Source organism: Eublepharis macularius, chromosome 5, assembly GCF_028583425.1.
Source record: "Eublepharis macularius isolate TG4126 chromosome 5, MPM_Emac_v1.0, whole genome shotgun sequence".
NCBI classification, from domain to species: Eukaryota; Metazoa; Chordata; class Lepidosauria; order Squamata; family Eublepharidae; genus Eublepharis; species Eublepharis macularius.
Window position 1 is genome coordinate 83,977,607 of NC_072794.1, and position 18,725 is coordinate 83,996,331.

Here is an 18,725-nt window from a genome sequence, read left to right on the forward strand (position 1 = left end):
AGACTTTGGTGAGACATATCTGATGGCAGGACCCGTTGTTGCTCCCAACGCCACACACTTGAGTGCAGTGGGCCGAAACAGGCTTCTCCCCTTGGGAGGCAGGGTTGTCAGGCACAACTGGTTGTGTTGGCGTGGCGTCCGTGTGCATGGCAGTCGAATGTGTCACTGCTGCACTCGTGGCATTTTATATGGGTCTTGCAATCAGTCGATACATGTTCTCGAGATTGGCAACAACGGGAACACATCTTGAGCTCTGAAATCATAAACTTCCTCACTGTCAGTGGCAGCTTGCTGAAAAGTGAGCACCTATTTGCAGAGTGTCCATCCTTGTGGAGTGGACAGAAATACGTAGGTCGTGTCGTTGACTTCTGTGCTGATGGCTGCGCTGGCAACTTCGATGCTGAAGGTTTATTTACGGTGGCTTCAGCTGGAGTCATGGAGACCCCTGTCTTTAGCACTGAAGCAGTTGTCTTGGCTCTGGAATCCCGTGGAGGCTTGTGCCTGGTATCCCGTGAAGACACAGTCCTGATGTCCCGAGAATGAGTCTTCTCATCACGAGGCTCATTGGGATGCGCATAATATCCGCATTGGGAATCATTACGTGTCTCCGCCAGCAAGGCGATGAAACTCACGAGGTACGAGAAAGGAGGGTATACTCCATGATGTGCATGTTTGTAGGAGCTCACCGTGTCACCCCACTTATCTTGAAGTGGGCGTGGCAGTTTCTCTGTGATGCTCCTCTGTGTGTAGTACTGATCGAGGCAAGCCAACCCTGGTAGTGCTGTGTTCTTCTTAGAAGCTTGCAACTCAGTAAGAAGTTCGGCTAAGTCCCAAAGTTTACGTGGTTCATTGCAGGGTATCCTGGGAAACTTATTCAGGCGCCTCATGAGTGAGGTCTCAAGCTCCGATGAGTCACCATAACATTTATCGAGCCGGTCCCACGCTTGCGGCAAGACTGTTTCAGGATCCTCAACATTAGCTGCATGAATGCGGTCCACCTGGGCTGCAGACTCAGATCCCAGCCACACAGCTAGAAGTGTGAGTTCCTCATTTGCATGTAGTCCCATGTCTTTAGTAGCATTACGGAACTTCGATTTCCAAAGTAAGTAGTCCTCTGGGCGGTCTGAAAACTTCTGCATGCCTCTTTCAGCGAGGTCCCACTTTGTCCACCGAGGTGCATACACAGGCATAAGAACAGGAGCAGTGGGCTGTGAGGCTGGGCTGCCAGGAGCAGATGGCTCAGGCAACGGGGGCGTGGCAATAGCGGCTGGAGCCAGGGGCAGAACGCCTGAATCCAGGGTGTGCACAGGCTCCACAAGCACAGGCGAGGTCTGGGCTGGCATGGAAGGCATAGGCTGGGTAGGCTCAGCTGGCTTGAACTCCAGAGCTGTGGGGTCAAGCACTAGTGCGGCGAGGCCTTTTGTGAAGGCTCTTTGTTCTTCTACGTAGGTCAGTACCCGTAGAGTTGGATCCAGCTCCTCCAGCTGTGGTAGGCTGTGATCTGAATCCGAATCCCGGAGGCCATCCTCTAGGGCCTTTGCCTTGGCACGTAACTCTGCTGCTTCTGCTTCCTTTCGGAGTGTCCGTAGCTGAACATCCCTGTCAGCAGCTTCCTTTCATAGCTGAACTTCCCTGTTGGCTGCTTCCTTCCGTAGCTCAGCTTCCCTGTCGGCAGCTTCCTTCTTCCTTCTTGGCAAATTCAGCCCTCTTGGTTGCCGCAGCAGCTTCTGCCTTTGCTTTGGCCACCTCCAAGGCAAGCAAGGAGGTATTAGACCGACAAGAACCGCTACTGCGCTTTGAGGCTGATTTACTGTGCTTGGACAATGAAGTTGTGGAGGACGGATGACTGGACTTGCATGAAGAACTGGCTTTCGAACGTGGTTCACCACTGGTGGAATCAAGAAGTTTTGCAGTCTCTTCCTCGATGCGCCTATCCAAATTGCACATGGCGTCATCAACAAACTTTTCCTGAGCGTCATTCACCTCTTGAAGGTGTTGCTGTTCAGCCAATGCTTCATCTGTGTCCAGCTGATCCAAGATGCTATGGACACATTCCATATGAGCCTTCCAGTGCACAAACTCGCTAGCCAGAAGTCTTCTCAAATCGTGCAGATTGTCCGCATCAGCTGCCTTATCCAGTTTGTCCAGATACTCTTGTATCCATATCCAATGTTTTTCAGACTCTTTGAGCCTTTCTGCTTTCTTGGCGGATAACAACTCTCGCATCTTGAGTGTCAGTGTTCTTTTCCATGGTGGACGTGTGGACTCAGCTTCATCATTGCCATTGGAGGACGTAGTGGGTGAGTTGGCAGGATCAGTGATATCCCTTTCACCCACCGGATTTCCCACAGGAGTTTCCATTGCGGCAAAAAAAAATGTTTGAAGCTGCAGTACTACTTCAGATCACTAGGATGGCGCTGTTACAGTGGCACTGTTGTGGTAGTGCAAGCACGTGGCTTCTGTATAGCTTAGACAGAAATGTTGGCTGCACTTCCGAGGTTGGCCACCAGGGGCACAGTGAGTGAGCTTTATAAGAATTCAGTTGTAGTTGCTCTAAGTGACCACTAGGGGTGTGGGTGTGCTCCTTAGCCGTGCCTACTCTTCTTATGGTGAACGCCTTTGCAGGTTCCCCTTGGCAGCTTTGCAATTCAGGGTTCTGTGTTGAGGAGCGGTTTGCGCACAGCAACTTTTCCCAGCTTAGGGCTGGATTCTGGAGATGCTTTTCAAACGCGTGTGCTCTTCACAGTTTGAATCCCTTTGTGTGCTCAGCAATTGGGACTGGGGAGAAAGCGTGCTGGGTTACAAGAGCAGGCTGGCATGAAGCAGAGCTTAGAGCAATACGTTAGCGGTTAAAGCTGTTTTGCAATTCAAAGGCATGAGGTACATTCAAAGCGGAGTTTGAGAGAGGTGATCCGTACTGGGGCTCTCCTCCACTTTAAGTCAAGAAGCATTTAAGGCATGCAAACTTTCTTATTTAACTTGCATAGAATCTCCTTCTCCAGCTAGCGGAGGTGAGCTCGCAGGCTGATCAGTCGAATTAGCAACTGAAAGGCTCCAGTAGAAGTGTTTACAGGACAAAGGAGAAGCCTTATGCAGCCAGGAGGAGAGGGAGCTAAGATTTTGCTGTCTTTCCCATCTTCATGCAGACACGCACACACGTAATTTTTGATCTTTGCAGGAGCAAAACATTGTGATCTTTGAAGGTGCAAGACGAGCCATTACATGAATTCACTATTCTGGAAGCAGCTGGGAAAGATGCTGGCTTCCAGATAGCTCTAACGTGCCGCCTCTTTCAACCCAGATTTTAAAGGAATCCTTACTTACAGTTAGAGCCAGTGAACGACACATGGTTCAATCAGAAGCAAGATACATCTTTATTGGTCCAGATTTATTTGTAGACTAGCGGTGAATTCATGATAGCTGTTGCATCCTTGCTTGAGGGGGTAAGATCCGAACAAAGGGACGAAGAGGACCATCAACTTTTAACACCTTCACAGGAAGCCTACAATAAACTTCTATATTGGAGGGGGGGACTACAATTCCCATGAGTACCAATTGTTAAAGGGACAGCACATAGTTCTGACTACACAGATACTGAGGCTTTCTAAGCTGTGGTTACAGTACACTACCCCTTTCTTCTTCTTCTTCTTCTTCTTCCTTCTGTATTTCTACCCTTGGATTAAGGTCTTTCTCTTCTGGCATAAACTTCTCCAAAAATTTTCTTGCTTTCTGCACTGTATTTATTCTGTACCTCTTCTGCTGGAATCTAAAGCTCACTCCTTTTAGATTCTCCCACCTAAAGTTAGTTTTTCTCTGTCTCAATATCTGTGTGAGAAATGTGTAATCTTTTCTTTTTCTTAATATGCCCATTGGGATCTCCTTCATAACAATTATCTCTTTGTCTTCTAATGCTTTAGCAATACAGCATCTCTAGTAGCTTTCTTCACAAATTTAATCAGAACATCCCTTGGTACTTTGATAATTAAAGCATATCTAGAGTTTATCCTGTAGACAGAGTCAATTTCTGCATCCAGTATATCTATCTCTGAGTCCAGGAAGTTAGATAATTCTACAACCATCTTATCTCTAATTTCTTCATTCTTATGTTCTGGAACTGCTCTAAAACTCAGCCAATTTTCTTTCCTCTTTAATTCTAATAAATCCATCCTGTCTTGTTGCTCATGTAATTCCTTATTCATTATTTCACTTTTAACCTCTACAGTCTCTGTTCTCAATTTAATACCATCCACCTCCTCTTTCATTTGTTTAACAGCTTCCTTAAAGCCTTTAATTCCTTTGATATATCCAATTTTAAAGAGTCTAAGTTATTTTCTAATCGTGTACATCTTTGCTCCAACCTTTTCTCCATACCCTCTAACAAACTCTTTATGGTTTCCATCCCTGGTGGTTGGGGTGAGGCTGTGGATGGCTTTTGAATGTCTACTGAGTTTCCTCTGCATCTCTGAGCTGCTGCCATTAGTATTTCACAATGAAATCGTCTCTTATTTTCAGTGTTCTATTCATAAACTTCTAAACAAATGACTTAAAAGCTTATAAACAAAAATATCCAGTAAATGGCAGTGTTGACTTGGTTTCCTTCAAGTTGTTTTTACATAGCTTGTAGTTCCTCTGTTGCCATTTTTATTCCTCTTTAATTTCACTTAACCGTCTTTTCACCTGTTTTAAACTTTCTTAACTGTCTCTCCTTATGGCTTTGCTGTCTGTATGATGTAAATCCTTCAGTGTTGCTCTTAGTAGTTCTATAATGTCAGAGAACTAAAGATATAACACCTCACCATCTTTGCAGATCTTTCAACAAAGCTGGCTGGCGGATTTCTCAAGCTTTCAACTCTCCTGTGCTGTAATTTCCGTCTCTTCTCAATACATCTTTATGGCTTTTAATGGCCTTCATGACCCAGTTCTAATGGCTTTTCTCCCCCCTCAAATTTGGTTGCCCTTAATATCCTTGGAGAACATGGGCAAGTGTCTGTCCAGGTCTTCACAGCTTCCACCTCAGCCCAGGTCATACAGAACTTCTCCTGCATTCTCTGAGTCCAGGGAACATGTAAGAAGATTAATGGACCATCCAAAAGTCCCCCTCTCCATGGGGTCTTTTTACCAGAGCAAACTGGCACTTTTTCTCCAAGTTCTGTCAGGGACAAAAACCCCACACAGCTTTAGGATGCCATATTGGGCGGGGCTCCTCCCCATTAATCAGAAATAGTAACTGATCTAACTAGCTAGGATGGCTTTAGATTGAAAATAGGCCATCTCTCTCAGGAGGAGATACCTGCCCAGCAAGTAGCAGACTATGAATGAAAAGGAATATTGAACTTAACATGAGTTCCCTTCTTTCTTACAGATGGAAAGGCAGGTGGGGACGGGGGTGTATATGGAGTTTTACTGTATTCTGTGTAATTTGAATTTGTAAGCTTCTTGAAATACGGGAAAGGCAAGCTATAAATATTTTAATTAATTGATTGATTAGGTGAATCCCTGTGCTCCTGTGTCTGAAGGCAGGGTTTAGTCTTCTGAGAGACGGAGGTAAGGACCCCACCCTCCAGAATGAAATGTAACTTTGTTTTTGTTTTTTTTAAGGAGTTTTTGAGGAACTCTTAAGAAAGTGTTGACTTGAAACTTAAGGTAAGTTTATGGTCACTAAACAGAGAACAAGGGTAAGTGAATAAAGAAAGAGAATCGCCAGCATGCAGAACAACAATCCCTGGGGACACTGCAGGCATCAACTAGGGGATCAAAATCCATAGTAATTCTTGATTGATTAGATCTCTCTCTCAAGAAGAGTTTGGACATTCATGGTAAGACCAAGCCCAATTTTTCTTTTTCCTCCTGTGAGGAAAGGCAGTCAGCAACAGCAAGCCCAAAAGCACACCTGGGAGGTTAAATGATTTCTGGTGCAGCTTGCTTGCCTCCCAAGCTCTTAGGCCACTTGTTGGAGCATTTTCCTACCCCACTCAAATCAGCAAAATATTCAGTTCTTGAGTTATTACTAAATGTACTTCCTGGATGAGGGCCCACAATGGCTCCTGTATTCTTTTGAGTGGGGTTCTCATATAGAAAGCAGCAGAAGTAGTCTCTATCTGTACAGAAAGAATCACTATGTGGCTGCTTGGGTACTGCTGTTGTTCTAGTAAACTACCTCAGCACATTCCAGAGTCTCTTTCATCAACATGAATGGGGACATATGCTTCTTTTGGATTCCAATAAAATGGCATATAATTCTAAATTGTGCTTCCATTTATTCTTTGAATAGTAATCAAATAACTTGAAAGATTTTTGCAATTAGAACACTTACTAGCAAATGCTCCCTTTTTTATGTGATTACTAGATTTTGGGTACACTATAATCCCTCTTTTTTCCTCCATTCAAAGAAATAATGGCAAACTTCCTTATCAGGAACACATTCTAAAGTTAGCATAAAGTCTGTGTGGAGAGAATGGCCTCTCAAGAGCCCAATTCTGCACATCAGGGAATGAGGAAGTTACTCAGCGAACCTGGGTCCCCTAACACATTTTGACTCAGAGCCAAGCTACAAGTGATGCCTAACACAGGTTGGACACTTGTCAGCTTCCCTCAAGTTCTGATGGGAAATACAGGCGTTTTGGTCTTGCAGCTTGGCTCTCCATTCAATTGAAGTTGACAGAGCGGCAGTCTATGGGAGGGAGAACATCCAGTTGGGAGGGGAGTGCAGGCATCGGGCTGTCACCGGGCACCCCTCTTCCCCTCCAATGGGTGTGTGGGGGGGGGGGGTCTGTAAACTTCAGTTAAATGGAGAGCCAAGCTGTAAGACCAGGATGCCTACATTTCCTGTCAAATGAGGTGAGCTGACAAGTGTCCAACCTGTGTCAGGCGTCACTTGTAGTATGGCTTTCAGTGTGAGAGTTTACACTCAGCTTCCTCTCTCTTTAGTCCCTTAAAGGCTGTAACACCGTTTTTGGGTTTCTCACTCCTTCTGTACTCCTAGTAAACATGGACCAAACAGGGCTTTAAGGTGATTCACAGAGATCTTATTGACAGTATTTAAAATTAAAAGGAACAGACCAGGGCGGTGGACATCCTGCTGACTTGCTGGCTGCAAGGTAGCAGCAGCTAAACTCCAACTGATCTTTTTCTTTTCTTCTTGCAGGTAAGGAAAAATGGTTTGTGTGTAGTTTTTTTAATTCTTACAATTAGCATCTCCCTATTTTGGAGGCATTTTTTGTTGCTGTTCTCATCACTGCATCTCTACAGTGGGAAAAGCTCCATGTGTGCAATGTCAGCCTTTCATGCATCTGTTAAAGAAGCACAGGTGAAGAAGGTTTTATAGCTATGTATGGATACTGTAGCTCACTGATGAGCACCGAATCAGAACAGAGTCCTGCTTTTCTTTAACTACTGAGCTATTTCCACAAAGAAAAAAATGTAAACTCAAAAGACATGATTCTTCTTGACTCAACTTTCTCATTTGTTTTTCATCTCTGACATCTAGCTATTGTTGGTGAGGCCCTCTAATTCTTCACAGGGCAGAAAGGCGAATAACATGTTCTCTGCAAGTATATTTCCATCAGATTTAATTCCTGGCACACACAAAAACCCTTTCACACACTGCGTACTAATGTTAGAATGTTGGAAGGAAGTGTACTTACTGGGAGGATTGTACTCATTCGATTGGTACTGCTCTGGGATTATTCGACCAAGGTTCCAGGGAATACTTTGAGCAAATACGTACGAGTCCTCTTCTATGTAATCCACATGTGGAAGCCTCAAAGCCTGCACAAAGGAAACAAGAGATGGAAAACTTGCTGTTTGCAAGATGCTTGGTTGTGTACGTATAATTCATGTACCACAACCATTGTTTTTAGCACAGGGATAACATTAATGATGTATAAGGAGCAGCTTTATAAGGAGCACTAGGAGTGTGCACCCCAAAAAGATTTGGGTTTCCTGCTTTGGGTATGCTCTGTAAATATTCAGAGCACACCAAAGATCAAAGCAGCACTTCCCGCAGGCCTTTTCATCCAATGGGAGGGGGGAAGAGGGAACTCCCTCTTCCCCCCTACCATTGGGTGAAAGCTGGGGTGGAGTTTTGAAAGCTCAAAGCAGCCCTGAAAAGTGCTGGTTTGAGCTGTCAAAGCTTCCAGGCTGGCTTTTTCATCCAATGGGAGGAGAGAAGAGGAAACTCCCTCTTCCCCCCACCCCTCGGGTAAAGAAGGGAGCTTTGAAAGCAGTGGCAGCACTTTTCTTGCCATTTGCACAAGCTTCTCAAAGTGTTCCAAAATGCTTCGGAAAGCTTTGCTTTGGGATTCCCTAATAGGCTCAGCAATGCTTTTTTTTTTTTTTTTGTAAAATCTTTATTGTTATATTCCAAGAAAAAAAACCCGTCACCACAACACCCGTGTAGGGACAGCCAGGCGGTAGCTACATAAATATTATTCCATACCATATTGTATCATATTCACAATTACTCCCAATACAACTCTATTGCCCTATACATCATTCCACATAACCTTACAATCAAATATACTTCTCAATTTCCTATTAACCAACTAATCACCCCAAATTGTTGAAACGATTCTAAATACCTCACTATCCTTCTAAACCAATTCTCCTCTTGTTCCCTAACCTTTAACCCATTCATTCTATGTATCTTCATCGTAAGGTACTCTAAAACTATTATATTATTCATTTTATCCCTCCAGTGATTAATCATCAATTCCTCAGCTTCTTTCCAATTCCTTGCTATCACCTGTCTTGTAGGCTCAGCAATGCTGGCGCCGATTTGGGAACCCCAAATCTATACAAATTGGGCCTGATTCAGGTTAAAACCCGAATCGGAAACCCAAAGCACACACCCCTATTCAGCACTATTGTAGACCCTGTGACAGGAACATACATTTACTTATATGGGAATAACTGCACATCCCCATGGTACATAATCATATCATACATGTTTTAAGACATCTGTTCTGGAACACAAATATAATGACTCAGTATGTAAAATATAAAATCACATGAGTAATGTAATGATTGAAGAAACCTCATGTCAGAACAAGAGCTCATCTAGCTCAGTAAGTCTACTTTGATGGAGGATGGCTCTCAAGGCAATAGTCTCCCCTAGCCCTGGAATTGGAAATCCTTTTGTTCAGACTCTGGATCCAGATTCTGATTTAACAAGCTTATGCATGTAACACATGACTCTCCCTATGAAGAATGTTACCTTCTCCTAGATATGTATACTTACCAAGCCCTTATTTCACTACAAATTCTATAAAGGATGAGGAAATGCTGTAGTACAAATAGTAAGGGAATCCAATTGGTATTATACCAGTTCTGACATTAACTCCTTTAAAGGAGTTCTCATCCAGTATTAGCATTTCTGTTTAAAAATTCTTTGGCTCAGATGCACTAATATCTCTGACCACTGCAGCGTTGACATTCCTATCTCTAAAACTGGGTTTTTCTAGAATGTGTTCCATATGTTTAATTCCAAGATTATGATCTGCATTTCTATAACTTGATGGCAGTTTCTGGACAGGCTAACCTTTGTATGCATTTTATTGGTTCCAGTCTATAGTTAGGCTGACTATCTTCAGAAATTTCATTTAAGAAAGGGAGCTCACTAGAAGGCAAGACAACACAATAAACCCCAATTGTGCTATTGCTGGTTTGCTGACTGATGTATATATTCAAATGAGTTTGTTCCATGTCAAATTATATAGGTTGCCATCTTCTAGTATTTCTCAAATGGTGGAGGAAACGATGAGGGGCTCAGCCATACTGGGCTTGATATTAACCAATAAGAAAGAGTTGGTTGATGGGGTAAAGGTGGTAGGAACCTTAGGGAGAAGTGATCATGTCCTAGAATTCCTTTTGCTATGGGGTACCAAGGTAGTTTGTAGCCAAACGCGCATGTTAGACTTTAATAAACTTTAGATATGGTGAGAGTTATTCTATGGACAGGAATGTTGGAAGGGAAAGGAGTAAGTAAAGGGTGGCTCTCCTAAAAGAACTCTTGCAGGCTCAAGCCATCACCATTCCAGTAAGTTGGAAACGTGGTAGAGAATCTAAGGTGCTCCTGCATTGGGCAGGAGGTTGGTCTGTAAGATCCCTTCCAGCTCTATGATTCTATGATTCTATTACAGATGCTGCAATCAGTGGATGTTGTTTTTAAATAAGCTTGTGCAGAATTGGGCTGCAAGGTTGCAATATTAAACACACTTCATAGGGAGTAAGTGCCGCTGAAATAAAGTATGTGATCCTTCCTTACTTTTTAGTAATGATCTGTTTGAAGTCTACCCACACAATTAGTTTTCACTGTTAGGAAGATGGATTATTTTACAGTCAGTTACTCAAGTCTGTACTACCGGGAAGGGAAGCTTATGTATTTCCCTGTCAAAACTCCAACAATATGCAGAGTTGCTTGTGGGTGTTTTTCCCCCCAGAGATGAACTTTTGGGGAAAAAATGACTTTCCTGAGACCATCTTCTGTTTAACAATGTATGAAAATTTTCTTTAACACAAATTGAAATCTGCTGTATAGTATTTACTAGAATAATAATCACTGTCTGTTTCATATTCACAATCACTCTTGCAGAATAAAATGGACATTTTGTCCATAAGTATGCATTATATGTCCGGGGACAGGAGGGATTCACACTTACCACTTTTTAAACACCTGGTAATAACAGGGTTGTTAAATTAAGTTAAGGAAGTTTACTCAATTATAAAAACATTTCTTGTTTTGTTGTATTTTATGCTTTATGTTTTGCCAATCATCTCAACAGCTATGACTGAAAGGCAGTCTAGACATTGAAAAAATTAATCACTGTATCTAATTTTCAACATCGCCAAATCTGTGGATACTGTGGAGACTGGAGCCATGAACAGAGAAGACAACAATTTCTAGAAACCTGAAAAATGCCTCATTTGCAGATAATTCTGAAATGTGTAAAAACAAATGAGGGTAACCCCCACCCCCGAATTATAGCAGCGCCTATAGCTTTAAGAAATGAATGCCCTCAGTGGCTGTTGCTAGGAAACTACACAGTACTGCCAGACCTAAGGCATTGGTTTCTTTCAGTAAAAGGCAGGGGGAGGGAACAGGGCCCTTTCCAATGTTGTTTGGGCTTCTAGTGAGGACTCACGAGAGCCAAACTGGGCAACAGTCAGGGCCAGGTGACTTACTACTATGCAAACTGCATGACTCGCCCAGAACTGGCTGCTTGCTATTGTCCCACCCAACAAAAGTTGGTATCGTGTAGTGGTTAGAGTGTCAGACTAGGATCTCAGTGACCCAGGTTCAGATCACCACTGTACCATGGAAGCTTACACATTCTCAGCCTAACTTACCTCACAAGGTTGTTGTGAGGATAAAATAGAAGAGAGGAGACTGATGTAAGCTGCTTTGGGTCCCCATTGTGGAGAAGGCAGGGTATGTATAAAATAATGTAGCCAAAGATAGGGGTCAGATAAAAAGTGGGTGGGTGGATGGGTGGTAAGGAGAGAAGGAAGCAGAGAAAGGTAAAGATACAAGGTTGCCAGGAAGAGGAAAACAAGAAATATTGTGGGGAAGGGTTACGGGGGAAATGAAGTGCCCCTGCAATTCCTTGGGGGCTCCTCACTGTATAATTGGGCCCATTTCAACAACTGGCACTGCACAACTGGACAATAGTGTTCCCAGGTAGAGGCTGCCAGTAGTAGGGTAGGAGGAAAAACTGAAGACCAGGGGGGAGGCAAGAAAAGGTAGATTGGCTGGTAGGTGGGAAGGGGAGAAGGGAGCAGGAGGAGAGGCTATGGGGGTGTTCAGGGAAAGGAAATAGTGGGGAGAATAAGATGTTCCCACAAGTCCTTGTGGGTCCTCCACTTGTAATTACCATATCAATGGGAAGAGGGACTTACCATGTGCAGCAGATCACTGCTCATCTTCACGACAAAGCCCTGGAATAACTCCTCAAACACATGTAGGATTTTGGTTAGGTAGCCACGCTTGGCAGCTCTTGCTTGCAGATGCTTGGCAGTTCGAGCTGTTTGAAGTTTAAGACCTTCCTCTTTAAGCACCACAATATAATATCCAGGCAAACGCCATGCATCCTGTGTTTAAACATGCAGAAACAGGCAGGGGAGAGAGGAGCAATGAAACTCTGCTGACTTATAAAAGTATATGAGCCACTGACACAACACACTGGCCTGGATGACAATCCACTATCCTTAAAATGCGTACATAGCAAGATTGTTCTCCAACCCATACCCATACACAGAATGCTATATTTGCTATATGCTCACAACCCTCCTCTTCTTTCGTGGTATTTATGAACACCAGATTGGAAAAGGAGCCGAGATTCTTCTCCATGGTATTCCACACCTGAACAGAAGCTCTTCAGAATACTCCAGCACTTTAGTTAAGGGTAACTTTATATTTTTGTGTATGTCCTGAGGGGAGGGTTGATTTTACGACTCTTTTCACACTCTTGCCTTGCTCCTGCTCTTTTCAGAAGTGAAAGGCTAGCTCATCTTTTTTTGACCTGTTGTTGCTTGTTTCATTAAGCATCTCTGCGCTGTACTCAGATTTCTCTCCTGCATAAATGGTTCACACAGCCCACCCCCAAATGGGAAGAGTTCTAATTGGCAGAAAGATCCTGTGAAAATGCTGAACTCATTAACCTCTCCTGCACAGACCAGTTTCACCAGTTCAGTTCTCATACTGCAGTGGGTTTTTTTCTTGACCACCTGCACCCAATTTGCCAACATGAGAAGTCACTCCAGGCACTATGTGGCTTTTCTGCAGCTTTCCTGGGAACACTTATACTCCTGCTTTTTAAAAAAATCCATTTTCCAGTCTGCTGTTTCTCCATGCATACTCTTTATCCCGTTTTTTAGCGTTCCACTCTCTTCTGCCCCCCACCCTCTGCCAGCCCACTTCATTGTGATTGGCCACTGTTGTCTATCCAGTCACTCTCTTCCTTTCCTTTCTATTCCTCCCTCCTCCCCTCTTTCCTCTCAATTTTCCTTTCTGCTCATTTTTGATTTTTTTTTAATCCAGTGTAAGATCAATGCACCAACTGGTTGAGAGGGAGAAATCCAGGAAACAGATTGATCCAGCATTCCACCAATGCATTGTTTCATCATATGTGCAAAAAAAAAAAAGGAAAAAGGAGGGGGAGGGCTGGTGCTGTGACATCATTGATAACAGCATCAGTGATGAAAGTGCCAGCACTCATCAATCCTGATGCATTTTGACATGGTGCAAAGGAAAAAGAATGGCACCACAATAACCAAACATGTGAGGTGTGAAAGGGCCCAGATTCCATGCTCTTCAGCTTGACTTCTGGGATAGTGAGGAACCAAGTTATGTCCCTGGTGCATATTGTACACAAACTGCTAAAGCAGCCAACTAAACTGATAGGCATGGTGGAAGGCCTTCACAAGGAGCAGAAGAAGCCATAGCAGGCTGGAGAGCCCAGGGAGAGAGACACACACACACATGGTCCACAAGCCTGCCAGAGGAAGAGCGCTGACCCTAGCAAGACAGCCCTTGGCCTGTGCATTGTAAGGCCAGTACACACACACCCTCACAGGTAGCCGCTGCTGGGGAAGTAAAGTGGTGAAGGGCTTGGGGGAAGGCTGCCACAAGGCATGCCTCCATCCTTGGAGAGGAAAAAGCCACAACAGGCTGGAAAGCCCAGGAGGCTGCCTTGCAGGCAAGCCATACACACACGCATGGTTCCCAAGCCCATTGGAGAGCTAAGCCTTGATAATCCATTTTGCATTTGTTGCTCTGGGTGATCCTAATCACTGTGATTATAAATGGAGTGATCTCTATTTACATGGAGTGGAAGAGATGCCTTGGGTTTCAAATCATCCAGAACCTTTAGATTGCATGTGTATAGACAGACTGTGAAGCATGATGGATGGGCTGAGAGCTCCCAAGGAGTTGGAGGGAGGGGAAGGAGAGGAACCAGCAAACCAATCATTATGCAGGGGGGTGGGTCTAGGGCAGGTGGATGAAAGGCGCATGTTAACATCTGCATGGGAGTCAGACCTGGCATGGTCTTGTATTTAAGAAAAATAGTGAGAAACCAGCATCCATTTAACTTAGGAAACTCCCGTGATTGTGCTGGGATGGCCTCTGAAAATATCAAATGCTGTGCGTATATCAGAAAAACATCTGAAACACTACAGAGCCAGAAACGAAGCAAATATCCAGTGCGTAAAAGGTCTACCTTTCATCTCTTCTGACCAGAAGTAGCTCTGTGAGTATTCTTCTCATAGCTTTCTCCTCGGGAATATTTTTCCTCAGTCTTGGCTCCTTTTTTCCTGTCTTCCCTTAGACTTCCATTTTTTATGTTAGGTGAACATTTGTCTTTGTTTTACTACCTTGAGTAATTATTTTCTTTATTTAAAGTTTGTTGGATTTGTGGAAGCCAGAAGCAGCTTTATGAGTGTTCTCCCCACAACTTTCCCCTCAAGAATATTGTCCTCATCTTTAGCCTTATTTTTCCTATTTTAGTTTAAGCTTTATTTTCTGAGTAATGAAATTGACAAACTTCATGTTACATATGGATATCTACACTAACAAACCGCTAAATTACTGTTTTACAGAATGCAGCCCCAGGGAGCTGAATTTGAGTGGAGGAGCGGTGTAGAAAAGTTGCTTATCTCTTCTCCAACTCCAGTTTTCCACAAGCCCCCGAGGCTACTTCCTTCCCCTGATGGTATTTCATATGTGGAATCCCATGAGAAAAGGGGGGAGGGGGGCGTTAACCAGAAAATATGATCAGCCAGGATGCATGCCTCTTTCTCCCTTACTCCCCAAATTTCTTCATTCACAATCTAGATTTCACTCAAAATCTAAATTTCATATGTGGGCATAAGTTAATGATTTGGTGTTTCATTACACACACTGGCATGTAATGTAGTTTTCCCCATAGGAGAGGGTTAAAGAGTGACTGTGGCTTGGTTCAGACATAACAAGTCAGGGTTAAGTCATGACGCATATGTCCATATATCACACAAATCTCATTAGCAAAAAGAACTTCAAACCATAACTTTGGAGCCTAACTAACCATAAGGACATTTGGACTACCATATTAACCACAGTTAGTTTACTTAAATCATGGTTCTGTGTTCTGTCTGAACTAAATGTCTAAATTTTTCCCATGTCACATTTTTCCCATGCTCATGTGATCAGACACGTCTTGCAAGTTCATGTTGGGAACTCAGTTCCTAGGCACACATAGGCCTGATTCAGATAGGGACCACAGTGCACTAGGAGAATTGGTTTCAGCCTCCCCTTATCCGCACCATTTTTCTGGCCTGAAACAATTCAGGAGGTCACTATTTCCATGTTGAGGAAACTTAGACACACCCCAACACTGCATGTGGAACCCCCAATGTGGCAAACAGCAACACCATTCGGGGTTCTTTCAGCACTGAGAGGGGGGAGATGAAGCCCCTTCTCCCTGAATTCCACAGTTTGGATCTGAATTAGGCCTGTATGTGAGCGGGAATTGTGTTTCCAGCATGGAACTCCAGACGCAGTCTGATTGCATAGATCTGAGGGAAATGTAATGTATAGTTAGTCCTTGTGAGACTGAAAGCCTCTGTATATATAAAAGCACTTGTATAAGAACAATTTACAAACTCTGAAAAACAAATACTGCTAAATCTCAATGCTAACCTTTCTTTCTTATTCTAAGACCCATTTTCACAGTAAAGCAGAGATAAGCAACCTCTTTGGCCTGTGTGTTGAAAATAATTTACCTGTGCGAATGTTGCTGTGCAGGCAAACAAAAGGTGAGGAGGGGAGATAGGAGTTCTTCTACCTGACCAAACGTGTTGGGATCAAGATAGACCCTAGCAGCACTACCAGCACTTGCAGGTCTTTCCTTGGAGCCAGATGGCAACTACACACATCAGGCGGAGGGGGGTTACGATGGGCCTAAGTTATAACATCACCTTCCACAATGCTGCTGGCCCCTATAACATTGCCAGAGACTCAGGGGCTTGGGAGGAGAACTGGCCCTGTGCCCCAAACAAAATGGTCTGGCATACCACTGCTCAGCGCACGTACCAAGGGTTGCCAGCCCCTGCTCAAAAACATGTTCCTGTTGTCCACCTTTGCTTCTAAGAAGTTTAAAGTTTGGATTTCCCCTGCAGCCTTTTGATTTTAATAAAGTCAAAAATGAACAGACTGAGAAGTTAGGAGACAATTTTTTCAAATAATGAGCATGCATTCTGTGTATCTAGAAAACTTGATGTTGCTTGATTTCATCCAAAAGCAAATCTATAGAATATATGCATTAAAAACAGCCAATCAGTCTCCTGATCCAATGCTGTATGCATACCCAAAACACATGACAGGTCAGCTGTAACAACACCCCCCATGCACCAGCATCCCACACATCCTACAGTCATTCTTCTAGCTGGAGCCACCAGTTCATGTGAAATGTAAGGATCAGAGGCACTGAATCCACACAGTAAGCAAGACTTAAAAGCAGCCTAAAGATAAAACAAAATAAACACACAATCCGCACAATTCAGGATACATTCCCTGGCTACTCCTTAGATGTGAAATCCATATGCAAAACAAAAAGTATTTTAAATGGTCACTGGTTTCAATAGATCACATCCCTTTAAAGATGACAAAATCTGAATTGCCACAAGCATCCCAGAAAACAGGTGGGAGGAAATGATATGAATGTGTGCTTGTGGTAAAAATGTCTGAGAGCTGATGCTTTAGGATTTACCAGGTAATGTTTCGACTGGCAAAAGATTCTATCAGAATTACTTAAATCAATCAACCTCTTTTTAAAAGCATCACAATTTCATACAAAACAGAGGTGAAGTTTTTTATATTAGGATAATATTGCTTCATAAGAATAGACAGAACAAATCCATGACTTTAAAGGGAAAAAATATTTGGTACAAATTTCAACACAATCCTCCCCCCGCCCCCCCCCCCCCGCCTTTGCCTAGGCATAACCTTTGTCACATTGTTACTACCATGATGAGAAGTCCTCAAGTACTGAAGTGGCATTGGGGTCCACCATGCATCGCTATGCTGCTTTTCATATCTGCACTCTGCCAGGTGCCTGAATGTGACAAAATCCCAAAGCAGGGACGACCAACCCTTACCCAAACAAAGAGATGCAACCTTTGGACACACACCCCCCTCCTGCTGGCACTGTGCTTGAATTTATGCCAGTGCTCCTCCCGGGCATCTTTTTTGAAGACTCGGGCCCAGCGGCCCTGCCCTGGAACAAGAGACTCGAGAGTCGAGGGAAGGCAGTGCCTCAGGCACGTTCCTAGACGGCCTTCCTCGCAGCGGAGCGGACTAATCCCAGCCCCCACTCCTCACTTGAGATTAGCGGACAGCGATGCCAAGATTTCTGGCAAGCTTGAGGGCCTCTGGCGCTCTTGAGAAAACGCGAGTCCGGGGCACGTAAAAGTATTCCAGAGGAAGCTTCCGTGAGTCAGAAAGCTCCCGTGCGTGAAGGTTGGCAATGGAAGAAATTGCCCTCGTCTTTAAAATGCCTCCGAACTCCTGATTCGTCTTGCTGCTTGCTACTGCCTAACGCGGCTCCCCGTCCGGAAGGCTCTCTCTCGACCCTCGAAGCAGAGCGATGAGGCTTCTGGCCCCAACTCGACGGAGTTGCTCTGGCAGGGCTACCGTCACGCCGTACATCGCCCGCTCAAGTGCCAAGGGCGATGCCAGCGACTTTTGCCTGGGGGCGCGGCTGCTCTCCCCGCCCGTCCCCAGGCCACGGAAGGCGGGCTTGACTGCGACACGACTTCTCCACGAGTTCACCCCGGCACCTGAGCGCCCACCTGGTTCTCCGCCGGAAAGCAGCGGCGCGGCGCGGCGCAAAAGGCGGCGATGCCCCAGCGAGTCCCGCTCCCCCCTGCCCGGTCACCTTATTGCTCCTGTGGAAAGCGGCGAACCCGCTCCTGCCTTTCCCGGCATCGGTCTGATTCTCCTCCTCGAAAGCGAGGGCGCCCATCAGGCCGTCGTCGTCTTCGTGCGGACTGGCGGCGGCCGGAGCGAAGGCGGCGAGCGCGGCGAGCAGCAGCATTGGAGCGGGAGACCAGCCGCCCATCCTGCCCTACAGCCGCCTCGGGCCGCGGCGAGGCTTGACTCCGGAAAGCGCGCCTAGCCCAGAGCCTGGAGAGGTCGCTTCTTCGCCGGCTCTGCGCTGCCGGTGGGTGGCTGTGAGTGCGACGCCCCGGTGCGAGGGCTCGGCGCCTGGGACGGGCGCCCCTCTCCCTGGCGCGCACACGCGCGCGCTTCGCTTCCACTCCCCTCTCTCCCCCGCATCCTCGCGCGCGTCTCTAAATCTTTGGGCGTGGATGTGCCCGATCACGCCACTAGTGTCCCATCGGACCATCCTATCTTGTTGAACATTAATTGGAGTTTCTGCCCCTTTTTGCTTCCCGGGCGTCATATTACAAGAGCAATTTCCAAGGCATTCCCCTGCATCGCCCAAGCAAGGCAGCTCCCTAGGGGTGCTGTATGCATGAACATGCCTGGAGGGCTTAAGACTCAAAGCGGGGAAGCGCTGGAAGAGTACGCGAGGCATTGCAGGGCAAGGGGTGCTTGCAACAGGCGTCTGTTTTTTTGTGGGCAACAGAGGTGCACAATGCACTTGGCTGACTCCAAGCTAAAATCAATGACGGCTTCTACAGCACTTTCAGCCCGGACAAGGATTTATTCAGCAGCCCACAATATTGAT

General features: G+C 45.1%; 1 protein-coding gene across 1 annotated transcript in view; it reads right to left on the bottom strand.

The window, feature by feature from the left end:
- The window catches only part of PCSK9 (proprotein convertase subtilisin/kexin type 9), a 46,081-nt gene extending 27,779 nt beyond the window's left edge, over positions 1 to 18,302 (bottom strand). The window contains exons 1-3 of the mRNA XM_054980757.1: positions 17,910 to 18,302; positions 11,896 to 12,087; positions 7,644 to 7,767 (exon numbers count right to left, since the gene is read on the bottom strand). Coding sequence (XP_054836732.1) covers positions 7,644 to 7,767; positions 11,896 to 12,087; positions 17,910 to 18,092 — 499 coding nt within the window. The 5' untranslated portion in view covers positions 18,093 to 18,302. The remainder of the gene's footprint in view (positions 1 to 7,643; positions 7,768 to 11,895; positions 12,088 to 17,909) is intronic.
- Between the last annotated feature and the right edge of the window lie 423 nt (positions 18,303 to 18,725).